The following is a 26,780-nucleotide window of genomic DNA, read 5'->3' as shown; positions in this document are numbered from 1 at the left end:
AAGCTTGCAGCCATTCTAACTAGGCTAATCGTCTGAGGTGTTCTTACCTGGGCCTCTGTATGAAACAGTGTGAGGCCAGTCGTCAGGTCACGGTGGCCGGCCAGAGACTGATTTGATAGCTGGCTTGTAGTACAGGTGTGAACAATACAGGAATGATTTAGAACTCAGCCGTTAAAGAGAGCGCTTTGAATACTGAGAAATAGCCTACCTGATGAAGGGTAGTTAGTTGGTTGTATTTGTATGTTTGATTGTTGTGTAGGAAGGCACTCAAGGGCACCTGTACCAGGTGTAAGTACATCAGATTTAAAAGTTTAGTCAAGTTGTTAGTGTTAATATGTTGGAACTAGCCTTGACACCCTTGCTCCAGAGTTTTAGTGTTGGTCTACTGCATGTTTCAGGGCAGTAGCAGTCCATCAATATGGACTTGATCAGTGTTTTGGATGAACCAATGTTATATGCTTGAATCAAAAAGCCCATATCTGTGTTGCAAATACCGTACCATCAAAGCTGCAATGGTTATATATCACATTCCCCTGTGACAATAACTGGCTGTCCAGACCATGTTGCATGTTACACAACCCTGATGTTGCCCCTGACTGATTTAGCATTGCTTGACCATTTTGCGCTGATGAGAGACTGCTAAATGAAGACATGCAAATGTATTGTTTGCTGTCCATATACTCACTTTGCACTGGTTTCTATGGCTACATGGGTAGTACTACTTATTTGCTTATGGGGGAGATTAGATATCACTGGGTACTTCAGGAGTAGATGCCTTGTATTTCCTGACTCACTAGTTCACTGTGTGTGTTTGACAAGGGCTGTTATACTTTATTATATGGCCTAGACTAGTTAGTCATTTGAATAGCCTAGACTTTGTTTGTCTTAATCTGAAAAACACACACACATGCATGCACACCCTCTCTCGCTGGTGCGCACAGGTACTTGTATGCCATAAACGGCACCAGATGTAAGAAAACCAACTTCTTTGTTTTGGAGGAATACGTTGGTCAGGTTTTTAGTATGTATTCTCTTAGCCTTTTCAGGGTGGGCAAACAACCACCTATAGGCTATATCATGGCCTCCTTTCCTCGACAACTCTGCCAAACCGATCCAGAAAATCAATGTGTTATGACAGTATTTACAAACTGATTTTGTTATTGGTGTGCAACCATGTTAGAAATAGACAGAGGAATGCCTGTGTGTCAGAAAGACTTTGTTTTACCATGAGCTGGGCTAATTACAGGTTTACAGTGTGGCTAACTGCTGGAAACCTGAAATCTAAACAGGTGTTGTCCCACTAATTTACAATACTACCCCACTTCGCTGTACACCAAACACACACGTTGCTGTTGTTCTGGGGAAAAGCGATTGAAGAATATGAATCTGACTCACTTTAAGTGTGTGTAAAGATTGGCAGCCACACAAGGAAGCCAGATTTAGTGTGTGAGTGATTTAGTTTTCATAACATCGGTAAACACGAAATGGAACGGGAGACGTTGATGTTGGTAAGAGATGCTATAGGTCTGGTTCACCAGCAGTCTAGTGAGACGTTACCATGACGGTGCTACTAGTAGCACCATGTAGAGAATGGGGATGTGACAAATGTACCATTGTTCTTAACGTTTAAATTGCAATTTTTTCCCAATCGTTTAAACAAGAAAAAAAATAAGAAAATGACGTGAATTCACAATTCAGATATGATCCTGCGTGTGACCATTCTCTGCTGTGTCCCTCTCTTCCATGTTCTGAGTTGTCAGCACACGGGACTTCATATCCCACTTCTCGTCAATGTGATGGCTCGTTGCGGGGATGTATGACAGCAATCCTACAATCTGTTAACGCCACGTATGGTGTTTGAAAGCTCGCGCTTTATACTTGCAGAACAATCATTGTATAATTTCTCCATGCAGGCCTTCACGTTTTTTTGACATGGCGTCTTGTGGTCTTTGTTCTAGGTATGCTATCAGGGCAGTGACGAGGACATCCTCTACCATTGACAATGGCTGGTCATAAACTACTTCATTTCTGTAATCAGCACTGATTTTCTCACTGCTGCCAGAAACTGGTTGGTTCTCATAGCTGTAGCTCAATTCCACCAATTCCATTTATTTCACCACCTTTTCATTTAACTTTATCAAAGTATTGCCATACAGAACTTAGCTGCTGTCACTTCCCTGTCTCAAAAGCATGCAAATCAATTGAAAGATGCATATGTCCTCCTAGTCATTGTTGCTAGTGATGTACCGATATTACATTTTTGCCCGATACCGATATCTGATATTTTCCTTGCCCAAAAACTCGATACCGATATACATTTTTTTTAGTTAGTGGCCTTATAAGCATTCTAAGTACAGTTAAATTCATTCTCAACCAGGATTTCTATGGAACGCCGTTTGGGTCTTTGCATGTCAAAAAAGATGCACGTCAAATAATCTTCTTGATCAATCAGCACCTGAATATGACTGCACATAATTTAACACGTTCATTCATTTTTTACTTAGTTATTACACATTGATTACACTACCACTCGTATTTCATATGTCACAACGATTCATCGATACGTATGCTATGATGCTGGTAAATTTGTCTTGCGAAACTGCAGTGCTGGTCATAAAAACAAAAATACTAGCTAGCTCATGGATGCAAACAATGTTCTTCCCCAGAAACATAGCGAAACGGCATCTGTTTCAATAGCTAACTATATAGCTAGGTGTCATCTAAGTTAACCCTAATTTATAAGACCGTTCTTATTTGATTAATGGTTGTCGGACCCATCTATGTGAAGCTAGCCACAATAAGGATTAGCCAAAATAGCCGACTTTACGGCTAGCCTTCAAAATAAAAGTATGGCATGATTCTACCATTTTGTATTCATTTGCATCACTGTCAATGACATACTTTTATTTTGAAGGCAACCTGCAAATTCCACTATTGTGGCTACCTAGCTAATACTTACAAGGATTCCTAAATCATTGCTAAGAATAATGAAAATGACTGCAGTTTCTACTGGTCATTGTTTTCAGGCTGGTTGTATTGGTGCTAGCTAGGTACCAAGCTAAAGCTAGCTAGCTACCCCAGAAGTTGCGGTCAAGCAAATTATGCTTTATTACCAACTCGGTATTGTAAACACATCGTTTGTGGCCGGAGTTTGCTTGTTTGTTGTACAACAATTTTTTGTTGTTGTACAGCTTTGACAATGCTACTGTATTTTTGACACGCAAACACCCAAACGGCATTCCATAGTATGTATGTCGTGAAGCTAATAGCAGTGACGCTATTACTGTGTAACTCCGGTAGGGCAACATTTGAAAAATAGCACACTTGGTAGCGTGTACTGGTGCTCGACCAGTCGGCGAAAGCCAACATCACCCACGACAGAGAACGGTTGATTGTCAAGGGCAATGAATTCCATTATCTTGGCGTTAATGGATCTCGCCATCGAGTTGTCTCGCTGAAATGTTCTTACTCTTTCAAATGACTGCTCGACTTGTTGACTGTTCGATCCACACAGTAGACATTGTGGTCTAAGTTAGGAATGCTGTGTAGCTCAACATTTTACGTGGCGTCATTACGTCATGTACCTACGTTATATAGGTATGCGTGTCAGCTTTGACATCGGTTTTTCACATCGGCGTTAAACTAAACATCGTGCCCATACCGATGTTGGCATTTTTAGCTAATATCGGCCAATTCCAATATGTTCACCTGAAAGCTCGTGCATCCCTAATTGTTGCATTAGATTTTTATAAAATTTTTCCATTTTATGATAATGATCGAACGTGGTAGTTTTGACTAATGCACTTTTTATTTTTTTATTGTAGGGATTTTTTTGTTAGTCGTAAAGATCCCTATGTTTTAAACGTTTACACCCCGTGTAGGGAATAGGGTGCCATTTGGGACGCAGACGTAGTTTTGATTTGAACACAGGCTCCTTTCTTACATTTCAGCGTTGATGGAGCCCCATCTTCATTCCAGTGGATTGGAGTTTGAGTTTGAGTTTATTTTTACAGGGACAGTGCACATTAATCAACGTTTCAGTAAAAGTGCCGGTTTTAGCCAGCCGGCTAATTTTCAACCGCAGTCCCTGGGCAGGTTATTAAAAACAATTACAATATAGACAATAGCAACATAGAACAAGACATAGCATACAGACATAGCAACATAGGACAAGCAAGACGTAGCATACAGACAGAGCAACATAGAACAAAAAGCAGTAAGACAAAATTCATAAAAGCAACGAAGTGTTTCCACACCTCACAAGTTACAGACAACAGACATGGAAAGCGGCAACACACAGCTAGGGACCATGTTCACAAATCTGATTGACCTTTAGCCATGTCTTCAAGCATTTTGTGAAAGTGTGATATGTGGTGCAGTTATGTGTGTCTGATGGCAGTGTATTCCAGACATGGGAAGCTCTCACAGAGAAAGCGGATTTACTAAAGGTGCTTTTCCTTAGGGGAACTATACAGTCACCTCTCATGGCAGACCTTGTAGATCTGCTGCCATATGTTTGGGTTTTCTGTTTAACAAAAATACTGAGTGGAGGGGGAGCCAAGCCATTTAGGATCTTGAATACAAGACATGCGTCGGTGTATTGCACAAGATTTTCCCAACTCAGGAGCTCATGCTTTCTGAGGATGTGACAGTGATGATGGCTATTGGGCTTCCTATCAAGCACTTTGAGAGCCTGTTTGTAGACAGACTGAATAGGTCTTACTGTTGTACAGCAAGCTTGGGCCCAACTAGTCAAGCAGTATGTTAAGTGGGGGAGTATCATAGATTTGAAGTACAGTTTTGCTACCTCTGTAGTCAAACAATTTCGTATAAATCGGAAATTAGCTAGGTTGAATTTGGTTATTTGAATGACCTTTTTCACATGCTTTTTAAAAGAGAGGTTGGAATCAAGTATGATGCCAAGGTACTTAAAATCAGATACCACCTGGAGCTTCTCCCCTGACACATAGACATCTGGCTCAGTAGCATCTGTTGCCCTCTTTGTGAAGAACATGCAAACAGTTTTTTTCACATTGAGATGCAAACACGAGTCACTGAGCCACTTTGTAACCTGGACCATTACAGTAGTGAGTTCTTGTGCAGCTTGTTGTTTGCTCTTTGCATGCACATATATCACTGTATCATCTGCATACATTTGAACTTCAGACCCAGTACAGACAGAAGGCAGATCATTAATGTACAGGCTGAACAGGAGGGGCCCCAGTATTGACCCTTGGGGCACACCCACATCATAGCTAAGAGTGGGCGACAGCTCATTGCTCACTCTGACACACTGAGTTCTGCCTTCAAGGTATGATTTCATCCATCTCAAGGCATCGGGGGAAAAGTTGAACTTGGACAATTTTGTGATGAGAATCTCATGGTTAACAGTATCAAAAGCCTTCCTTAGGTCCAGAAACACAGCCCCAACAACGCCCCCTTTGTCCATCTTGGACTTCACATTTTCCAGAAGAAAGCAGTTGGCCGTTTCTGTGGAGTGTTTCGCTCTGAAGCCAAACTGCATGGAATGTAATGTGAAGGGGCTGTTGTTGAGGTGGGCAATCAGTTGTTCTGCTACACACTTTTCAACAACCTTTGACACCACAGGTAGTATACTAATGGGCCTGTAGTTACTCACGTCAGCAGGGTCGCCTGATTTAAAGATGGCCGTTATTATGGCCGACTTCCATACCCTTGGAAACACCCCGAGACCAATAGATGTGTTGGTGACCTTAGTAATGGGGCCAATGAGTGACTCTTTGTAGTTTTTAAGAAAGGTAGAGTCCATCCCAAACACATCTTTGGCTTTAGAGTTCTTTAGTGAGCTAATCACCTTGTCCACCTTTGACTCAGAAACCTCCCTTATGATGAAGACAGGTTGAGCATCATTTACTAGCACTGAGCCCAAGAAACCAGTGGAGGGGTTCTGTGTCAGTACCCTGACAGAGTCAATAAAGTAGGAATTGAAGGCTATTGCTATTTCGACTGCATCCTGTGTTAGATTGTTATTCACCATGATTTCTAGTCTTTTTGCAGTGTTACTATGGTCTTTCCCTGTTAACTTTTTTAGATTCTCCCAGATCAGTTTAGAATTTCCCTTTGCTTCACCAATTATGTTAATAAAAAAGTTTGCCTTGGCCTGTCTGATTTCTTTCATCACCTTATTTCTCAACATGGTAAACCTACGTCTGTCATGCTCTAATTTGGATCTTAGGGCTATTTTTAGATAATAATCTCGTTCCTTCATCAATTTCCAGATTTCTCCATTTAGCCAAGGAAGAGTGCTCTTTTGGCCAGGTTTGGATTTGATTTTCTTTAGGAAACCATTTAATGTAGTCTGGATTGTGGATAGAAAAACTTGACTATCAGCTTCCACGTCTGCATAGGACAAGAGATCATTCCAGTTAATTCCCTTAATTGCGTTTTCAAAATAGCTTAATTCACTCTTAGGTATTCTTAGTTGATCAGGCTTTCTAACAGTAGAGAGGTTAAACCTGCTCTTAGACAGCTTTCTGGCTATAAGTGTCAGATTATGATCAGATAGCCCAGTAACCATATTGAATGATTTAGTCACTCTCTCTGGTTTATTACTGAACACCAAATCAATCTGTGTTTTAGAGCAACAAGTCACCCTGGTTGGCCCTTTAACTAGCTGTGTAAGGTCAAAGGTATTAGTGATCCGTTTGAGGGTTTTCCTACAACACTTGTCTTCATAATTAATGTTAAAATCTCCCATTAAGATGACCTCTTTCCCAAAATCACATTCCCTAAGCATGTTATTAAACTGATCAAAAAACACACTTTTGGTGGAAGGTGGCCTATACATTCCAATGAGGGTAAAATACATTTGGGGAGACAGTGTAATGTTCAGGCCAATACATTCTAGTTCATTATCACATGACCACTCAATTTGTTTACATCGGATATGTTCTTTAATGTAAATCATCACACCCCCTCTTCCTTCAGTCCTGTCTCTCCTGAAAACATTGTAGCCAGGCACAATCAAAGCAGCAGATGGAGAGTTTTTATGGAGCCATGTCTCTGAGAGGCAGAGAAAGTCAAGGTTGGAGTCTGTGAGTAGATGTTGAATTTGATCACTTTTTGGAATGACACTACGAATGTTCAAGTGCCCCCCTAGTAGTTTGATGTAGGTGGTGGTACTGATGTGGAATTTTCCTCCTCTCAGAATAGTCCTGAGGCCTTTAACTGAATGCCTCTGTCCTTGTGATGCAGCTCTGAGGAAGCTAGGTCTGCTTACTGGAATTGGTCCCGAGCCTGACTGCACTTACAAGGAAACTCTGAGTCGAGACTCCAATTTCAATCCAGCTCTAGAAACACACTCACAGGTTGTCAGTTTATCTTTAGCCTTGGCCTGTAACTCTTTCTCTTTCTCTTAGGGTCTCTCTCTCTCTCATGATCTCTGGCATAATTATCTCCCATTGTCCGTTCGGCTACTCTTGCTCTGTATTTAAACCTCTGTGCGAGTGAGTGTGTATGCACATGTCTCTCATTGCCTAATCTGTACCGTAGGAAGTGCTAGAATGCAGCCCTGCTATCCATCCCCCCCTCTCCCACCACCACTGCCCCTATCTTTCTGGGCTGAACTCAGAGCCTTCAGCAGCGCCGGCCACGGCAGCCAGGCCTCTGCAGCCTGGGCCTATATTTATCTCTTCCCTAGTTAGAGTGGAACTAATATGGGCAGGGGAGGGGAGGGGGCATGTCAGTCCCACACACGTCTTTTTGGGAGTGGGAGGAGAGTGGGGCGCTAGGCTATCAGAGAAGGGCCCCTTACATAGTGATGATTGTGTCTGTACCCTAACAAGTACTGCCCTGTGCTGCATGCCAAACGATGACCCTCCCTCCCTTCCTGTCCCCACGTCTCTCTGTCTGTCTGTCTGCCTGTGGGAAGAGGAGAGTATTCCCTTACATGTCTGCGCAGTAAAATGTCAGCCAGGGCAAAATTCCTGCGTGTCGCCTCAGACTCGGCCTCAATGCCCTCTGCTGCTGACCTGCTGCCCATAGACCTGAATCAGGGCCAACGTGGCTCTAGTCTAGAGTGGCTCTCTTTCTACCATCATACAGCCACACTCGATATTTCCACTGTTAGGGACTGCACCCATAGGACTCTGGTCAAAAGTAGTGCACTGTGTAGGGAATAGGGTGTCATTTGGGACGCACACATAGTCGTGATTTGGAACACTAGCGGAGTCAGAATAGTTCTGCCATAATTTGACGGACTGTTTGAGTTTCAAACTATATTGGGGAAATGATCAGCAGGAGCCTTATCAGTTGTTGAGGTGTGGGTAATATTTCACATTGGAACCAGTTACACCGAGGTGTTCTAGCTAGCTAGTGGACAACAAATGCCCCCTTTGTCTACTGATCTGACTGTTGGGTTTATCTTACAAAGTAAAGATACACCTGAAGGGGATTTAATGTGCTTCATTTGAATGTGAAGTACAGTGGCTGATCAAGGCAGTCTAGTCTGTAGTTATTTATAGTCATTTAGAAAATAACAATATATTTTTAGCAACAGTAAAGAGCCACTTGACAGTGATGTAGTTCTGACTACCTAGTTTTGGATTCCTATGCTGGCAGGAGGTGCAAAGCTCTTCGCTAAGGGGTCAGTGTTTTACACTTGACGATGTGTCGCTGTCTGTCTGCTGGGGCTCTGTCGTCTGTCTGCTGGGGCTCTGTCTTGTCTGTCTGCTGGGGCTCTGTCTTGTCTGTCTGCTGGGGCTCTGTCTTGTCTGTCTGCTGGGGCTCTGTCTTGTCTGTCTGCTGGGGCTCTGTCCTGTCTGCTGCCTGCTGGGGCTCTGTCCTGTCTGCTGCCTGCTGGGGCTCTGTCTTGTCTGCTGCCTGCTGGGGCTCTGTCTTGTCTGCTGCCTGCTGGGGCTCTGTCTTGTCTGCTGCCTGCTGGGGCTCTGTCTTGTCTGCTGCCTGCTGGGGCTCTGTCTTGTCTGCTGCCTGCTGGGGCTCTGTCTTGTCTGCTGCCTGCTGGGGCTCTGTCTTGTCTGCTGCCTGCTGGGGCTCTGTCTTGTCTGCTGCCTGCTGGGGCTCTGTCTTGTCTGCTGCCTGCTGGGGCTCTGTCTTGTCTGCTGCCTGCTGGGGCTCTGTCTTGTCTGCTGCCTGCTGGGGCTCTGTCTTGTCTGCTGCCTGCTGGGGCTCTGTCTTGTCTGCTGCCTGCTGGGGCTCTGTCTTGTCTGCTGCCTGCTGGGGCTCTGTCTTGTCTGCTGCCTGCTGGGGCTCTGTCTTGTCTGCTGCCTGCTGGGGCTCTGTCCTGTCTGTTTCTGAAAGCTACTCATCGTTTTCAAGTGTCTAGTAGCTGAAAACACAAGGTGAATCATATACTCTCTCACACATATACTGTACACACCATGTGAGGTGCTGCTCTCCTCCTTCCTGTGCGGGTGTGTGCTACACACCATGGTTCAGACATGATTAGCAGCTGTACAGCAGTGGAGAGAAGTTATGAGTCAGAGAGCAGGGTATGAAGAAAGAGGAAGTGAGAGAGGTATGAAGAAAGTGAGAGAGAGCGAGGGGTGTGAAGAAAGTGAGAGAGAGCGAGGGGTGTGAAGAAAGTGAGAGAGAGCGAGGGGTGTGAAGAAAGTGAGAGAGAGCGAGGGGTGTGAAGAAAGTGAGAGAGAGCGAGGGGTGTGAAGAAAGTGAGAGAGAGCGAGGGGTGTGAAGAAAGTGAGAGAGAGCGAGGGGTGTGAAGAAAGTGAGAGAGAGCGAGGGGTGTGAAGAAAGTGAGAGAGAGCGAGGGGTGTGAAGAAAGTGAGAGAGAGCGAGGGGTGTGAAGAAAGTGAGAGAGAGCGAGGGGTGTGAAGAAAGTGAGAGAGAGCGAGGGGTGTGAAGAAAGTGAGAGAGAGCGAGGGGTGTGAAGAAAGTGAGAGAGAGCGAGGGGTGTGAAGAAAGTGAGAGAGAGCGAGGGGTGTGAAGAAAGTGAGAGAGAGCGAGGGGTGTGAAGAAAGTGAGAGAGAGCGAGGGGTGTGAAGAAAGTGAGAGAGAGCGAGGGGTGTGAAGAAAGTGAGAGAGAGCGAGGGGTGTGAAGAAAGTGAGAGAGAGCGAGGGGTGTGAAGAAAGTGAGAGAGAGCGAGGGGTGTGAAGAAAGTGAGAGAGAGCGAGGGGTGTGAAGAAAGTGAGAGAGAGCGAGGGGTGTGAAGAAAGTGAGAGAGAGCGAGGGGTGTGAAGAAAGTGAGAGAGAGCGAGGGGTGTGAAGAAAGTGAGAGAGAGCGAGGGGTGTGAAGAAAGTGAGAGAGAGCGAGGGGTGTGAAGAAAGTGAGAGAGAGCGAGGGGTGTGAAGAAAGTGAGAGAGAGCGAGGGGTGTGAAGAAAGTGAGAGAGAGCGAGGGGTGTGAAGAAAGTGAGAGAGAGCGAGGGGTGTGAAGAAAGTGAGAGAGAGCGAGGGGTGTGAAGAAAGTGAGAGAGAGCGAGGGGTGTGAAGAAAGTGAGAGAGAGCGAGGGGTGTGAAGAAAGTGAGAGAGAGCGAGGGGTGTGAAGAAAGTGAGAGAGAGCGAGGGGTGTGAAGAAAGTGAGAGAGAGCGAGGGGTGTGAAGAAAGTGAGAGAGAGCGAGGGGTGTGAAGAAAGTGAGAGAGAGCGAGGGGTGTGAAGAAAGTGAGAGAGAGCGAGGGGTGTGAAGAAAGTGAGAGAGAGCGAGGGGTGTGAAGAAAGTGAGAGAGAGCGAGGGGTGTGAAGAAAGTGAGAGAGAGCGAGGGGTGTGAAGAAAGTGAGAGAGAGCGAGGGGTGTGAAGAAAGTGAGAGAGAGCGAGGGGTGTGAAGAAAGTGAGAGAGAGCGAGGGGTGTGAAGAAAGTGAGAGAGAGCGAGGGGTGTGAAGAAAGTGAGAGAGAGCGAGGGGTGTGAAGAAAGTGAGAGAGAGCGAGGGGTGTGAAGAAAGTGAGAGAGAGCGAGGGGTGTGAAGAAAGTGAGAGAGAGCGAGGGGTGTGAAGAAAGTGAGAGAGAGCGAGGGGTGTGAAGAAAGTGAGAGAGAGCGAGGGGTGTGAAGAAAGTGAGAGAGAGCGAGGGGTGTGAAGAAAGTGAGAGAGAGAGAGCGAGGGGTGTGAAGAAAGTGAGAGAGAGAGAGCGAGGGGTGTGAAGAAAGTGAGAGAGAGAGAGCGAGGGGTGTGAAGAAAGTGAGCGAGGGGTGTGAAGAAAGTGAGCGAGAGAGAGCGAGGGGTGTGAAGAAAGTGAGAAGTAGGAAACAGCTGGGTCAGGGTTGGGTGGGTCAGGATGGGAAATTAACTCAACCCGTCAGTTTTCTCTTGCTCGCTTTGTTTGTTTTCTTTCTTCTGGTCCAGGCGTGTCCCCTCACTACTCAGATTGCACAGCGTCTCTTGCACGTCTCCCCCACGCTTCTGCTATTCGGCTCATCGTTGCTCATTTCCCCATCCCGCGTCTGTGAGGAAGGACCGGAGGACACAGACGGACGGTACTGACTCTGTGCCGCCCAGTCAACCCACGCTAGATGTGATGGTGTGGATTTTGAGCAGTACTCAGGGCAGGGTTGTTACAGAAGGTTTACCCTAGTAGCAGCTCAAGACACACTTCACATGGGGGTCAATGAGGCACATTGTTTTGGTAGCCTAGGCCTATATCAGTCACCTGCCACTTTTAGTCGGTAGGTCTCCTCGCCCTCTGAGACGCGTTAAGGTCAGTGTGCCACCGTGTGAGATTCTGTAGAGTATATGTTCTGTGCTGTGGAGATATAGGCTACACGCTCGTGTACGTACACACACACACACACACACACACACACCATATCCATAAGCTAGTATCCCCTGTAGATCACGTGACCTCGCCACTTGTTTTAGTGTGGTGATGGTGTTCTGGGTACTATAGTTAATTTGATTGTGCTACCACGGAGAGAGGAGTGATCCCGTACATGAACTCCCACAGCGGGAGCTCTGCTCTGTCTGAGCCAGTTGTGCGGGGGGGGGGGGGGGGGGCGGGCGGGCTCTAACTGACCCTCAGCTCTACCCCCTAGCCTCCAGCTGTTAGGGGGATGCGGCCTGGCCAGAGGGGAACGTTGTGTTCTGTGTTGGAGTGCATGTGGCTCTGTCTGTTTATGAGATGTAGCTGCCTGGATCACATGCTGCTGTTGCTCTTCAGACTGGCTTATGAAGCTCTGTGTGTGTGTGTGTGTGTGAACCTCTAGCCCGGGAACGTTCTGTTAGCGTCTGTCTCTGGCCCCTCTGTGACCCTGTGTTTTCTCTTCAATCAGCATCAGCGAGAGCTTCCTGACGGTGAAGGGTGCCGCTGTCTTCCTGCCTCGGGGAAATGGCTCCTCCCCTTCCTCGGCACCCCACACCAGCCAGCTGCGGAACAAACACACAGGTATGCCCTCCGGCTGACTGACTGGCAACAAATCAACCAACAAACAGAGAGCCATAGGACAGGGGTGAGTTCATTAGGCAAATGTTGTGGAACGTTGCAGATGGACATGTCACAAATAGAACCAACATGATTCTTTACTTCACATGTCAGAGAAGCCTGTCTGTTCAGCTCTTTACAACATAGAAATGTTCCACAACGTTGTCCTGCTGAACACGCCACAATTCTCAACACAGACTCGTGGGAAACTGACACTGGCCCAACATGAGGTCAAACCATAGTGCTGCTTATCATTGGAATGCAGCAGGCATTCTACAGTGTTGAGGGAACCAACACTGTCCAGTTCTGTTGTTTAAGTCACCAGAGCAGAGCAAAGCTGTCCTGTTCAATTGACCCCATAGCTGTTACAATATGACACCGGTGGTCCACTGAATGCACGTTGCTTTGCCATAGAGTTGCTATTTAGGCGTGTGTTTTTCCATACCAGTGTCCTCGTGCTCAAGGGCAGAGATAATTGTTGTAAGTATGTGTACTTGTGGGAAGGCTACTCTGCTCTGCTGGGTTTTCTAGGAGTTTTTCACCAGCTCTGGTGTCTAGGGCTGGTACATCCCACGATCTTTCTTTTTTTCACTGACAAATGTCCTTTGGCCCTTAATTGTGGGAAAACGCTCTCAAGTGAAGGACATTTTCTGTTACTTTGGCTGCATTTGAATGTAAATGTTTATCCGAGCTACATTTTGGAGTTTCTAGAAGCGTTTAATCAGACACACTGTCTTTTTGTATGTCTGCATAATGTGGACTAACTTCACCCAGAAGAGTAATGAGTAGGAGCAGATGGCATGCAATGTGTACGATACTGCTAGTGGACTGATCTGTTTCTCTCTCCTTCCCCAGGTGACCTCCAGCAGCACCTGCAGACCATGTTCACTGTGCTGCGGACAGAAGACAACATCCGCCTGGTACGTCTCGTCGCACACTCCCGTACATCAAGTTCAAATGTCAAATTCAAGATGTTTCATTCACATGGCAGACAAATGAGTCTAGGACTATTCTGATGAATACTTCCAAATGCAGACGGATTGACCAGAGGATATTATTCTCTCTCTCTCTCTCGTCTTCCCATAAGGCTGTGCGCCTGGAGAGTGCGTACGCTCAGCCTCAGTGCACTCGTTACATGGTGGTGGTGTCCACCAATGGGAGACAGGACACAGAGGAGAGCGTGGTGCTGGGCCTGGACTTTGGCTCTAAAGACAGGTTAGTAGTTAGTACCACTCCATGCAGTGTGTGTGTGTGTTAGAGAGACCCACCTCTTTGGAGGTGTGTGTGTAACATCTTTAACAGCGGTCTCCTCCTGCAGCTCATGCACAATGGGGCTGGTTCTACCCCTGTGGAGCGACACACTGATCCACTTGGACGGAGATGGGTAAGAAGAGCGATACGACACCTGTTTCCTCCTCCCTGCATTTACTGTAGTTCTTCTGCCCAGTGGGACTGTCCCACGACCTGTCTGTTTGTCTCTGTAGGGGCTTCAGTGTGTCCACGGTCAACAGGGTCCATGTCTTCAAACCGGTCTCTGTCCAGGCCATGTGGTGAGCGCTCCTCCTTTCTCTGCTGCCATCTCATCCCCCTCTCTTTTACTCTGACTTGTCCCCTCTTTTATCTGTTGGTTTATCCTGTTATTCATCTTTCTTTCTCCCGTTCTCTCCTTCCTCCTCTTTTACCTCTCCACCGCCCGCTGTGCCCCCCCCCCCAGGTCTGCCCTGCAGTCGCTCCACAAGGCGTGCGAGGTGGCCCGCTGTCACAACTACTACCCCGGCAGCCTGTTCCTGACCTGGGTCAGCTACTACCAGAGCCAGGTCTCCTCTGACCAGGTCTGCATCAACGAGTGGAACGCCATGCAGGACGTCCAGTCCCACCGCGCCGACTCGCCCGTCCTCTTCACCGACGTGTGAGTGTACCAGTCAGTCTCTCTCTCACACACACACACACACACACACACACACACACACACACACACACACACACACACACACACACACTTCCACATTAAGCAACTGGGAAAGTCTTGTGTGGGGTAAGTCACATGGACTTCTCTCCCACAGAAAACAACATTGCCCAATTACCAGTGCAGTGTCATCTGCTTCCCTTGTTGCCACAACACCCAGCTTCAGGCAGACTTCCCAAGACCCCCTGCGACCTTTGCCTTAGAGACCAGAGGTCAAACACGCACAGAGCTCTGAGCATTACCTCGTCATGACCGAGGTATCAATCTGCTGTAGCAGGAGGATGCAGCTCAGAGAGGTCTGTATTAACGGGGGAAATTCCCCACCCAGACGCGGTCACATGTGCCTGCTCGTTTAGGGGGCCTGTCTATAACGCCAGGACTCGGCTTGCGTGCCAGCAGAGTCGAAAATAGCCCCATCTCCGTGACCGCTTTAGTTATGCATGGAAAGAGTTGCTAGACAGATAGGTAGACGAGCAGGCGGACGGACGGAAGCAGGTGGCCGAGGGCAGTCGTAGCGAAGGAGAGGATGGATGGAGGGGTAATTGAGTAGAAATAATAGCACTCGACACGTTGGAAGACATTTTAAGAGGTCATAACCAAACCGTTTTAAAGGTATATTACTGGAGAGGTAAGCCTCTGCATTGACATACAACGGCCCAGCTAGCCTTAAGCCTAGCCATGCAGGCACAGTGGAAAGACGTACACGGACACACACACACCCTGGTTACGCTTGAGTACTTTGCACACACACTTGAAGGCAGACAATGCGAGTGTTAGTCAACCTTGTTGGGGTCACTGCCGAAGCTGAGATACCTGTCTGACAGACGCACATCATATTTGCCTTTGCACATTAATTTTATTCACTATTGAGGGCTCACTCTGACGTGGAGGATTTTACCCACATTTGTCACCCGCAAATATGTGTGTGTGTATAGTTTGAATGTGTGCAATTGCATACAGTGTAGTGCTTACAACTGTAGTGTGTTGGGGTCAATTCCATTTCAAGTCAGGTGTTCAACTGATACTCCAATGGATTCCAATTCCGAGTTTACTTCCTGAATTGAGTTAAAATGAAATCGACCCCTACCCTTGTGTTCATTGGCACGTGGGTGAGTGTTATTCAGAGAGGTACGGCACCTCTGGCATAGCCAGTAACCCAACCCCGGCAGTAGCTCGGCCTCTTGGAAGATGCAACATGTTTCAAGTTCCCCAAGTCCCCAAACCCTTTCCTCAAGAGGCCAATCAAGTCTTTGTTTCTATAAACAAGCTGCTCCTGGCTCTTTCCGATGTTCCAATAAGGACGCGACATAATAATAATAATAAGCATGACGGGTCATCAGACTGGGACAACAACACAAAGTCCCAACACACTCCTGCTGCTGCACAATCATGCTGACTGTTGTGGGAGCATAGCTACTGACCTACATTGCGGTGTGAATTGTGAAGAGAGGTGATTTGGTAGGAGAGGGAGCGAGAGGGGGGGGGGGCGGACAGAAGAGGGTCTCAAGGGACCTAATCAGGGCATGTTGCCCTTAGCGCTGCACAAGTGGCTAAATGTGTCCTCTAGATGCAGTTAGAGAGAGGCGAGGGCAGGGACTCGTCATTATAACAAGAACATAAAACCTAGACTTCAACTGAGTTCTGTGGTTTTGTATGATGTGGAGACTCTTTGCTCTTATCAAACCAGAGGCACTTAGTGGCTTTAGTGTATTCCTCACTAGTCACATTTAGTGTTGTGTGAAGCTCTTCTGGGCGAGAGAGCCCCCACAACCCTCCGAAGTAGACTGAGGGGTGTGTACTGAGGGTGTTTTGTGTGTCTCCACAGGCCCACAGAGAGGGAGCGCACGGAGAGGTTGATCAAGACTCGCCTCAGAGAGATCATGATGCAGAAAGACCTGGAGAATGTCACCTCCAAAGAGGTGGGTTGAAGACCTTGTCACACACACACTACTGGTTCTAATGGGTTCTCTGTTGGTTCTCTAATGGGTTCTCTACTGGTTCTAATGGTTTCTCTACTGGTTCTAATGGGTTCTCTACTGGTTCTTCAGATTCGCACAGAGCTGGAGATGCAGATGGTGTGCAACCTTCGGGAGTTCAAGGAGTTTATTGACAACGAGATGATCGTCATCCTGGGTCAGATGGACAGCCCCACAGAGATCTTTGACCATGTTTACCTGGTAAGAACACAGTCAAGGACTGCATGGCCCCTATTCCCTATATAGTGCACTACTTTAGACAAGGACTGGCACCCTATTCCCTATATAGTGCATTACTTTTAAGTCGCCTTCCTCTTTTTGTCCCTTTTTCTGCCTGTTGGTCTGTCTGCTGATATCTGTAAGATTATCTGTCGAGTTTGATTTAATTCTGTTTTGTATCCAGGGCTCTGAGTGGAACGCTTCGAACTTGGAGGAGCTGCAGACTAGCGGGTAAGAGACCATTCTGAGTTGTCTATCATCATGTCACACTGTTGGTTACTGTGACAGTTACAGCACAGTTTCAATACGGAGTCGAAGTTCCAGCGAGTGACGTTCTCCGTTTCACTCCTTCAGTGTGAGGTACATCCTCAACGTGACGCGGGAGATCGACAACTTCTTCCCAGGCGTGTTTCAGTACCACAACATCCGCGTGTACGACGAGGAGGCCACCAACCTGCTGGAGTACTGGAACGACACCTACAAGTTCATCACCAAGGCCAAGTAAGAGCTCTGATTTGATGCACTTCATTAGGTGTCCTTGAGTGTCTTGAAAGCCGTCTGTCAAAGAAAATGTATTATTATTAAATAGGTTTCAGGGGATTCTCTTTCATTTTAGAATTTTTTTTGTTATGTTTCATTTTTTGCATTTTGTTTTTTTGCACTATTTTTATTAAGTTCTGAATGATCTATAACAGGGGTATTCAACTCTTACCCTACGAGGTCCGGATCCTGCTGGCTTTCTGTTCTACCTGAATTAATTGCACCCACCTGTTGTCCCAGGTCTAAATCAGTCCCTGATTAGAGGGCAACAAGCAGTGGAACTAGCTTCGAGGTCCAGAGTTGAGTTTGAAGGCTCTATACCATAAGACACTATTCCAATACAAGATACAATACTGTATATCATAATCAGTTTGTTTTCTGCATCTCTGCCTTTGTCCTCTTCACTCCCTCTCCTCTAACCCGTGCCCTGTGTTCCCCTATTAGGAAAGCAGGGGATAAGTGCCTGGTCCACTGTAAGATGGGTGTGAGTCGCTCGGCCTCCACGGTGATCGCTTACGCCATGAAGGAGTACGGCTGGGACCTGGAGAGGGCCTTCGACTACGTCAAGGAGCGCCGCGGTGTCACCAAGCCCAACCCCTCCTTCATGAAGCAGCTGGAGGAGTACCAGGGTATCCTGCTGGCCAGGTAAGTGCTCACACACACACACACACACACACAGCTCTCACATTCTGGGCCCCACACACAGCTCTCACACAGACACCTTTCCTCCATTCTCCGCAGTAAACAGAGGCACAACAAGTTGTGGCGCTCCCACTCGGACAGCGACCTCTCAGAGCGCCACGAGTCTCCCCTGTGTAAGACGGGCCCTCACAGCCACACCCGGGGCCTCTCACACCCACACAACAACAATGGACCTACGCCCTCCCTGCAACACTTCCTGCTCCAGGCGCTTGGTGCTGCCAATGACCCTGACAACAAGACCGAGGGCTCCCACATCTCAGACACACAGTCGGAGCCCGTCCGACTCACCCGCTCACTCTCCCACTCCCCTGGCCCACCAGCCTCCAACGGTCTGTGTGACTCCCGGGAGAGCCTCTTTTCTCAAGTGCGAGGACCCCGCCAGGACTCTTTCCTCCCACCGGCGGTCACGGTGGTGCCCGAGGAGCGAACGGACAACTCTGCTCTGGCGGGTGTGGCCGTGACTGTGCCAATCACCGCCGTCCCCCATCCTCCCCCCTCACTGCATATCCTCCCTCCTTCTCCCTTCCCCCAGCCACTGGCCAAACCCCTCCATCTAGGTTTGAGCACACAGCTGTCCAGTCCTGTGCCTAAACAGAAATCCCAGAGTGTAGAGCTGACCCTGGATCTGCCTGACCTCAGCAGCTCAGAGGTCGTATCTCAGGCCACCCTGGAGTCCAGCGACGACTCGGACACCCTGGGACGCTCCCTGTCAGACCCGCTGAGCGAGAGGGGAGACAGTGTCAGTATGATGTCCCCTGGGGGGATCCCCATGGCCGTGAGCCCCCTCACCCCAACAACGCCTCGGTCTTTAGGACCCTACGCCAACGATGACAACAACAACCCCAGCGGCGGCGGCGACACAGACACTATCCTCGCTAACCCCGTCGACGCCACATGCGTCACCGCATCCTCCAACCTCGGCACGGACAGCATCGACTTCTTCAGCGCCCGTGAGAAATTCCTGGGCCTGTCCCAAGACGGAAAGACCCGGACTCTTTCCGAGCAGATGGCTCAGCGAACGCCTCAGTCGCGGTGCCCCAGCCAGGAGCTGCAGCCGCTGTCCCCCGAGAACCCTGCCGAAGCACTGCCACCACTGCCAAGCACAGAGAAAGAGGAGCAGGGAAAGGTGAGGCGGCCATTTTTATTTTATTTACACTGAAATTTGAATGATGAATGCCTGCCTCTTGTAGAGTGCCATCTATCTAATGCCTTATGAGCTCCACAGCCCTGCTGAGAGTTACTGAGTGATTTTAAACAAGATTGTGATCTAATTCACTAATCCATTAGATAGGGATTGAGCAACACAATGATATATCTTTGGGGATGGTTTGTACAATACTGCCACCTATTGGAAGTATCGGGGCCCTACGTATCAAACGTCAGACTAGGAGTGCAGATTTAGGATCAGTTCTGCCTTTTTGATCACAATGAATAAGATTATCTTGTCAGGGGGACCTGATCCTAGGTCAGCGCTCTGAGGAGCTTGATAGATACTGCCCCAGACCATTTGAGACAGCCGTTGTCGACAGACTTTGTAATAGTGGTGTCATTCTCTTTCTATAAAATGTCATTTGGTAGCGTTTAGTGACGCCCCCCAGCATTAATACACAGCTAACTGTGCTTAGCTATCATCCAAACCCTTCTCTCTGTTCCGTCTCCATCTCAGAGTTCCCCCCATACGGAGGACGGTAGCGACCGAGCCAGTCACGAAAAAGCCTCGTCGCCTCCCCATCATGACAACAGTGTGTCAGTACGCCATATTGTCACGGAGATAGAGTCCATATCCCACCCGCTGGCGGCGGCGCCCCTCTCCTCTACCCAGCCGGCCCCCCGCAGCCCCCAGCAGCTGCGCCCAGACGACCGGGACGAGGAGACCCCATTGACCTCGCCCTCCTCCTACCCACAATCCCCCTCCACGCCTCCCTCGGATTGGCCGGCCGGCTCGGTGCGCAGGGCCACCAAACAGCTGGAGCAGAGGCTGAGGCAGGAGCTGGACTTAACTCTCAGCAACATGTCTACCCAACGCTCCCCTCTCCACTCCCCCAGTGTAGAGTTCCACCCCACGGGCTCCCCTCTCCATACGCCAAACACGGACTGCCCACCCCTCCTCGCTCCTACCACAGACTGCCCCGAGCAGCGTAGGCCTACCCCTGCTCCTGAGCAAGGAAGAACTCTGAACGAGGCTTTCACTGTGTCTGCAGAGCCCAAAGGAGAGACGGAGCAGGGAGGGTTTGTCGTCTCAGACATGGACGTTGCCCCAGCCCCTTCCTTCTCTCACTACCCAGATGCCCGCCACACCCCTAAGCCCATCCCAATCATCGTGCGCTCTTCACTAGAGCCATCTAGAGTTCAGCCCCAGGCCCCCCCTGCACTGCTGCGGCTGGAGGGGGTGACGGCCCTTGACTCAGACACGGATGGCCCCTCCCCTCCCCACCACGGAAGGCTGGCCCTGGCATGCAGCAGTGAGGAGCTGGAGAAGATCCAGGAGACTCTGAGGGAGCTGCAGGCCTTCCTGTATGAGGCGGGGGGCCTGGGGGCTGGAGAGAGACCTGGTCAGGGGCAGCGTCACAGGGAGACTCCCGTGTGGCAGAGGGCCATGGAGATCGAGGCGCGGATCCGCCAGGCGGGCCTCACGCCCCCCTCTTTGATGAAGCGCTCAGCTTCGCTGGCCAAGCTGGACTGCCTGGAGCTGTCAGCCAACGACCTGAGTGACTGGGACCTACGGCCCACCACCGCCAGCCCTCACGGACCCCCATTGATGCCCACCCGTCACCCCCGCTCCCACCATCACCCCAGCCCAGACGATGTCTCCAAGAAGCAGCGGGTGTTGTCTCGGAGCCCCCCCACCACCCCCAGGGCTCCCATAGGGGGGGTGTACCCACTGGACTCAGACAGGACTGATAGGGGCTCCCAGAGTGCAGGGAGTGATCCACCCTGTCTCTCCTCACCTCCATGTCTTGTTCTTCAAGGGGAGGAGGAGCTAGAGACAGGCCTCTCCCCCCGGCTCACCGGCACCCAGTCCCCGGCGAGCGCTCCCGACGTCACTATAACAACCACGCAGCAGCAGCCCCGCGGGAAGAGTCACCCGCTGCGGCGGCTCCGCAAGGTTGCCGACAAGAAACGGACTGCCACTGTTCTCTACCACACCATGTGACCTCACTGCACTCGGCCCGAGTGTGTGTGTGGTGTCCTAGGCCCTACATGTGCATTATGGTCCAGACTGTCCCCCTTGGGCCTTGTCTGTAATGTGTGTGTGTGTGTGTGTGTGTGTGTGTGCACTGACTAGCTGTGTTGGACTCTGTAATCTGTTAGTGTTCAGGTGAATGCTGACTCTGGAGGTTTGTGTTACTGTAGGTGCTTACCCCCCCCTTTTTATCGTTTCTAAAACAGTTGTAATTTCTACAACTAAAAAGAGGGGGCTGTTTCTCAAAAAACATGCACTTTACTCTCTTGTTTTTACCTTTTATTTTACATTTTTAATTTTTTCCAAGGTAGTGTTTTTGCACTGATTCTATGGTAGCCTGTCTGTAAGTCACATCTTTTTATTCTTTTCAAGACAACGTTGATCTTTTTTTATCCTGTTCTTAGCTGTGACTATTAAAGAAACAAAAGTACGTATATCATGACTCCTGTGATTCCTTATTGAATTCAAGAGGATGTTTTTTTAGGAGATCCCCCTGGGTTGCACTGCGTTCAGTTGTAAACGCTGTGGCGTGTTGCAGATAGGAATGTCCTGAATAGATATGACATGGTTCCTTAGTCTACATGTCAGAGAGGCATGTTTGTTCCACATAACATATTTCTATCTGAACATTCCTCAAAGTTGTGCCCTGCTGAACTCAGCCCTGTTTCAACAGCCCCACCTTATGTTGAGGATCTGTCTTTACATCCCCCATGTGGATAGGACAGGAAGTGCCAGTAAAGTTGGGAAGGAGACACTGGCTGGCTCTACCTTATTTTGGTTTTCCGTGATTCCTCGCATCCTATCTCCTCACCTTCCTCTCAAACGTACTGGAGAAGGTCCAAGGTCCCACTCTGAAGTTTTTATCCAATGTGTTTTGAGAAATATCCAGCCTCTACAAAGTGAAGTCTGCACTGCATAATATTTAACGCTGACAATTTTACTCCCCTGGTTCATTGATTTTTAATTAAAATAGTCTCGGATTTAGGTTTCCAGCCTCCCAGATGACGTAGAACCGTGTGTAGATCAGACGCTATCATACTGGAAAGCGTTCAAATAATCTGCCTCGTATGAATGAGCCGTAACGCCTGCCCCTAAAACTAAAATGCCCCTAAAATGTTGAAATATTTGTGAAATAGTACACCAAAACATTTTTAATGGGTTTATTATGCAAGTTCAATATTTGGCCCTCCGCAATGTCAATAATGGAGAGGAAAGTGTTTTAAATGAGGTGTCTCATCCTTGGTGCAGATGTTTGGTTTAGCTCCCTCCTGTATACTGGAGATGTTTATGTCCCAAATGGCACCCTATTCAATACATAATGCACAACTTTTTGGCTATGGCCATATGGGCCCCGGTCAAAAGTAGTGACTATATAGGGAATAGGGTGCCATTTTGCATTTGGGACGCATATTTACCCTCCCCGTCTTTAAGGATTCTCCACGCGTTTGCAGCACTGAGCCCCTCTTAGCGGTTTTAATGTTGTTGATTGAGGTTGCCACTATTCCAGACTGCCGACAGCTGAATCATATTGGAATTCTTTGGCTGGATGCTACATATAATAGCACACTTCATTGCAGTGTTGTCTTTCTTGTCTTCCCAAAATAACAGGAGCCAAAGGGCCCTTGGTTGTCACTGTAAACTGTTACCCGTGGCGTGAAATGATGTCAAGTACGTTGAAGTGCCGCCAGCAAAATCAGATTTGTTTTTAAAGATGGTGGATGTGAATGCCGCTCAAAACAGCCTCTCTGTCTGGTTCCTAGGCTGTGCTTGTGCTTTCACTTCTGTCAGTTGGTGAGCTGGCTAGTAGGTAGGGTATCAATCACCCAATTATGTGTATAAACCCTGGATTGCTGATGCTATGTAATGGCCAATGAGAGACACTGAAGCCACCGGCCGCCATATTGGCAGTCCTCCATAGGAATGAATGGAATTCTACGGTATTTCAATAAATGTTTCAAGGACAAAATGACATGTTTAAGCATTTCTTTGTTATAGTGGGGATAGTAACATTAGTACTCTATTAAAAAAAGTACTTTAGTGACCAAAGTCAGGACACCCATTTGAAAGACGGCACACTACACAGGGCAATGTCCCCAATCACTACCCTGGGGCATTTAAAAAGAGTGCCTCCTACTGGCCCTCCACCACTTCCAGCAGCATCTGGTCTCTCATCCAGTGACCAACCAAGATTAGCTTCACAGGCAAGCCAGCAGTGGGATGCAGAGTGGTATGCTACTGGCACAGAATACAGTATATTCAGAGATCAGCCATGGTACGGTTGTCATTAACTCAGTGGTGGAAAAAGTATTCAATTGTCATACTTGAGTAAAAATAAAGATACCTTAATAGAAAATGACTAAAGTGAAAGTCACCCAGTAAAATACTACTTGAGTAAAAGTCTAAAAGTATTTGGTTTTAAATGTACTGAAGTATCAAAAGTAAAAGTATAAACCATTTAAAATTCCATATACTAAGCAAACCAGACGGCACAATTCTGGACGGATAGCCAGGGGCACACTCACAATTTACAAACAAACATTTGTGTTTAGTGAGTCTGCCAGATCAGAGACCGTAGGGATGACCAGGGATGTTCTCTTGATAAGTGTTTTCCTCATCGTCAAAATGTAACAAATACTTTTGGGTGTCAAGGAAAATGTATGTAGTAAAAAGTATATTTTCTTTAGGAATGTAGTAAAGTAAAAGTTTGCAAAAATATAAATAGTAAAGTGCAGATACTCCAAAAAACTACTTAAGTAGTACTTTAAAATATTGTTGCCTAAGTACTTTACACCAATGTATAAACTGCAGTGAAGATTATGCTGCTTTAGAACAGGCAATACAATAACCTGTATATGATGACGTCCAGAGTAATTCTTAAGGACTCTTTCTTATCGTATAATTTTAACAGAACGTAGAACATCACTTTTAGACACTGGTTTGGTCCTGGAGATAAGTTATCTGATAAGTTGTGAATTGCTTGTTTATTAATGAAACAGGAATACCACAGATGTTCAAAAAAAAGTAGTTTTATTGACTTCCTTACATATGCCACAAAATGTTTCATTGCCTTTAGCTCCTACTTTGTGAAAACCAGACACTTATTATTTTCTTCTGGCAAGCTAAACAATAAATAAGAGTATGAACCAGACTTCTAATTTGTGCTGATGTTCTTTGTTTTAATTGTTTTTTTTTAAGTTAAAAAAACCAAGCAACTTGGACACCTGCCCATTTAATGTATATCGCCTGCCCCCCCCAGACCGAGATTGGCTCAGGTCAGAAATGAACACCCACACAAGTGTCGGCCATGCTGAAATGTCACACAAGTACCACTCCACTCCCCACGCAGACAAACACATCACAGCTCCATTCATATCGAGTGCAGAGGCTTTTTTCAGTAAAATATCAAACTCACAAAGCTCACTATGAAACGTGTCTCCACCAGTCCCCATTTGTCATCTCTATTCTCTCCATGTCTCACCTCTCGCTTCATAACAGAAACCTACAATATATGTGCTCCCTGTAAGAACCTCCGTGAAAAAGATGGATCTACACTGAACAAAAATATAAACGCAACATGTAAAGCATTGGTCCCATGTTTCGTGAGTTGAAATAAAAGATCGCAGAAATTTTCCATACGCACAAAAAGCTTATTTCGCTCAAATTTTGGGCACAAATTTGTTTGCATCCCTCTTAGTGAGTATTTCTCCAAGATAATCCATCCACCTGACAGGTGTGGCATATCAAGAAGCTGATTAAACAGTATGATCATTACAAAGGTGCACCTTGTGCTGAGGACAATAAAAGGCCACTAAAATGTGCAGTTTTGTCACAACACAATGCCACAGATGTCTCAAGTTTTGAGGGAGTGTGCAATTGACATGTTGACTGCAGGAATGTCCACTAGATCTCTTGCCAGAGAATGTAATGTTTCTTTCTCTACCATAAGCCTCCTCCAATGTCACATGTTTTTCTTCAGCAGTATGTCCAACTGGCCTCACAACCGCTGACTACGTGTAACCATGCCAGTCCTTGACCTCCACATCTGGCTTTTTCACCTGCGGGATTGTCTTGAGACCAACCACCCGGACAGCTGATGAAACTGTGGGTTTGCACAACCGAAGGATTTCTGCACAAAGCTCATCTGCGTGCTCGTCATCCTCACAAGGGTCGTAACCAACTTCAGTGGGAAAATGCTCACCTTCGATGGCCACTGGCATGCTGGAGAAGTGTGCTCTTCACGGATGAATCCCGGTTTCAACTGTACCGGGCAGATGACAAACAGCCTGACCAACTCTATGCGAAGGAGATGTGTCGCGCTGCATGAGGCAAATGGTGGTCACATCAGATACTGACCTGTTTTCTGATCTATGCCCCTACTTTTTTTTAAGGTATCTGTGATCAACAGATGCATATCTGTACTCCCAGTCATGTGAAATCCATAGATTAGGACCTACTGAATTTATTTCAATTGACTACCTTATATGAACTGTAAATCGTTGAAATTGTTGCATGTTGCGTTTATATTTTTGTTCAGTATATATTCATTCATGTGTAGCCATATAGTGTAGGTCATGGTTATATTAGCCCCTCTGGAGTTCAAAGGGTGAGCAACAGCAGCTGTATGGTGGTAGTACACATTGAAAGGTATAGGATGCTGCACCTGTTGTGAACAGACAAGCTGCCAACGGACCAGTCTCCTGTCATAGGGTTATCATATTAACATGAACTCCTGTCATAGGGTTATCATATTAACATGAACTCCTGTCATAGTGTTATCATATTAACATGAACTCCTGTCATGGTGTTATCATATTAACATGAACTCCTGTCATGGTGTTATCATATTAACATGAACTCCTGTCATGGTGTTATCATATTAACATGAGCTCCTGTCATGGTGTTATCATATTAACATGAACTCCTGTCATGGTGTTATCATATTAACATGAGCTCCTGTCATGGTGTTATCATATTAACATGAGCTCCTGTCATGGTGTTATCATATTAACATGAGCTCCTGTCATGGTGTTATCATATTAACATGAACTCCTGTCATAGTGTTATCATATTATCATGAACTCCTGTCATAGTGTTATCATATTATCATGAACTCTACAGGTTTATTATTCTATCTACATATTAGAACCATAAACAGTCATCAAGATTCCATCCAGTGTAAATACAGTACGTTTAGATTTTGCGCAAATCAAAAGGGGGGGGGAATGCAGCAATCTATTAAAAATGAGGAAGTAATAGGGTATGTCAACATCCCACCCCTTTGACCCACCTGACACTCACACAGAGGGCAGTATTCATTAGGGCACACTATAGCAGAATTATTTGCAACAGTAAACGAAAACAAGTGTTTCTTATTAGACAATTTCAAGTAGTCCGTTCCTGTTTCATTACATTTTCTTTCGTTTGGTGCCTAATGAATAAGACTGTGAAGTGGACACAAACCCTATTAACGCATGGCCTTCACACACAAAAACAATTTGTATTACCCTAGCCCCACTGATGTGGTCGGTCAATGTAGCATTCCATAAAAGTGTTTCTTCTTGTTGTAAACTTGCACTGACTGCGAGTGTAGAGTGGCACCAGAGAATAGTGAGTCTGTACTGTAGCGGTATCAGCACTGTAGAGCCCTGTTGTGCCACACAGACAGGCTCTTATTGAAGGAGCACAGTGGGAAAGGGGATATGGGACGGTCAGAGGAGCAAGGCTGTCACAGCCAGGAGTAGGGTGCTCCTATTGACTACCTTCTCTGCACCTCCTTCTCCTCCTTTCCCATACCTCCTACAGCCCATCTGGCCAATCAGGCTC

The 26,780-nt window shown here is 47.1% G+C and overlaps 1 protein-coding gene across 2 annotated transcripts in view; it reads left to right on the top strand.

The window, feature by feature from the left end:
• Window positions 1–21,391, top strand: part of LOC120018344 (protein phosphatase Slingshot homolog 2-like) — a 40,105-nt gene extending 18,714 nt beyond the window's left edge. For both annotated transcript variants that reach the window (XM_038961487.1, XM_038961486.1), the window contains 13 exons: window positions 12,222–12,334; window positions 13,226–13,290; window positions 13,458–13,585; window positions 13,689–13,754; window positions 13,855–13,920; window positions 14,085–14,279; window positions 16,162–16,255; window positions 16,385–16,513; window positions 16,716–16,762; window positions 16,886–17,032; window positions 17,516–17,716; window positions 17,813–18,899; window positions 19,440–21,391. In XM_038961487.1, coding sequence (XP_038817415.1) covers window positions 12,222–12,334; window positions 13,226–13,290; window positions 13,458–13,585; window positions 13,689–13,754; window positions 13,855–13,920; window positions 14,085–14,279; window positions 16,162–16,255; window positions 16,385–16,513; window positions 16,716–16,762; window positions 16,886–17,032; window positions 17,516–17,716; window positions 17,813–18,899; window positions 19,440–20,927 — 3,826 coding nt within the window. In that variant the 3' untranslated portion in view covers window positions 20,928–21,391. The remainder of the gene's footprint in view (window positions 1–12,221; window positions 12,335–13,225; window positions 13,291–13,457; window positions 13,586–13,688; window positions 13,755–13,854; window positions 13,921–14,084; window positions 14,280–16,161; window positions 16,256–16,384; window positions 16,514–16,715; window positions 16,763–16,885; window positions 17,033–17,515; window positions 17,717–17,812; window positions 18,900–19,439) is intronic.
• The last annotated feature ends 5,389 nt before the right edge of the window (window positions 21,392–26,780 follow it).

This window comes from Salvelinus namaycush, chromosome 23, assembly GCF_016432855.1.
Source record: "Salvelinus namaycush isolate Seneca chromosome 23, SaNama_1.0, whole genome shotgun sequence".
In the NCBI taxonomy this organism is placed as follows: Eukaryota; Metazoa; Chordata; class Actinopteri; order Salmoniformes; family Salmonidae; genus Salvelinus; species Salvelinus namaycush.
Note: the sequence above shows the minus strand (reverse complement) of the source record. Positions and strands in the feature narration are given on the sequence as shown.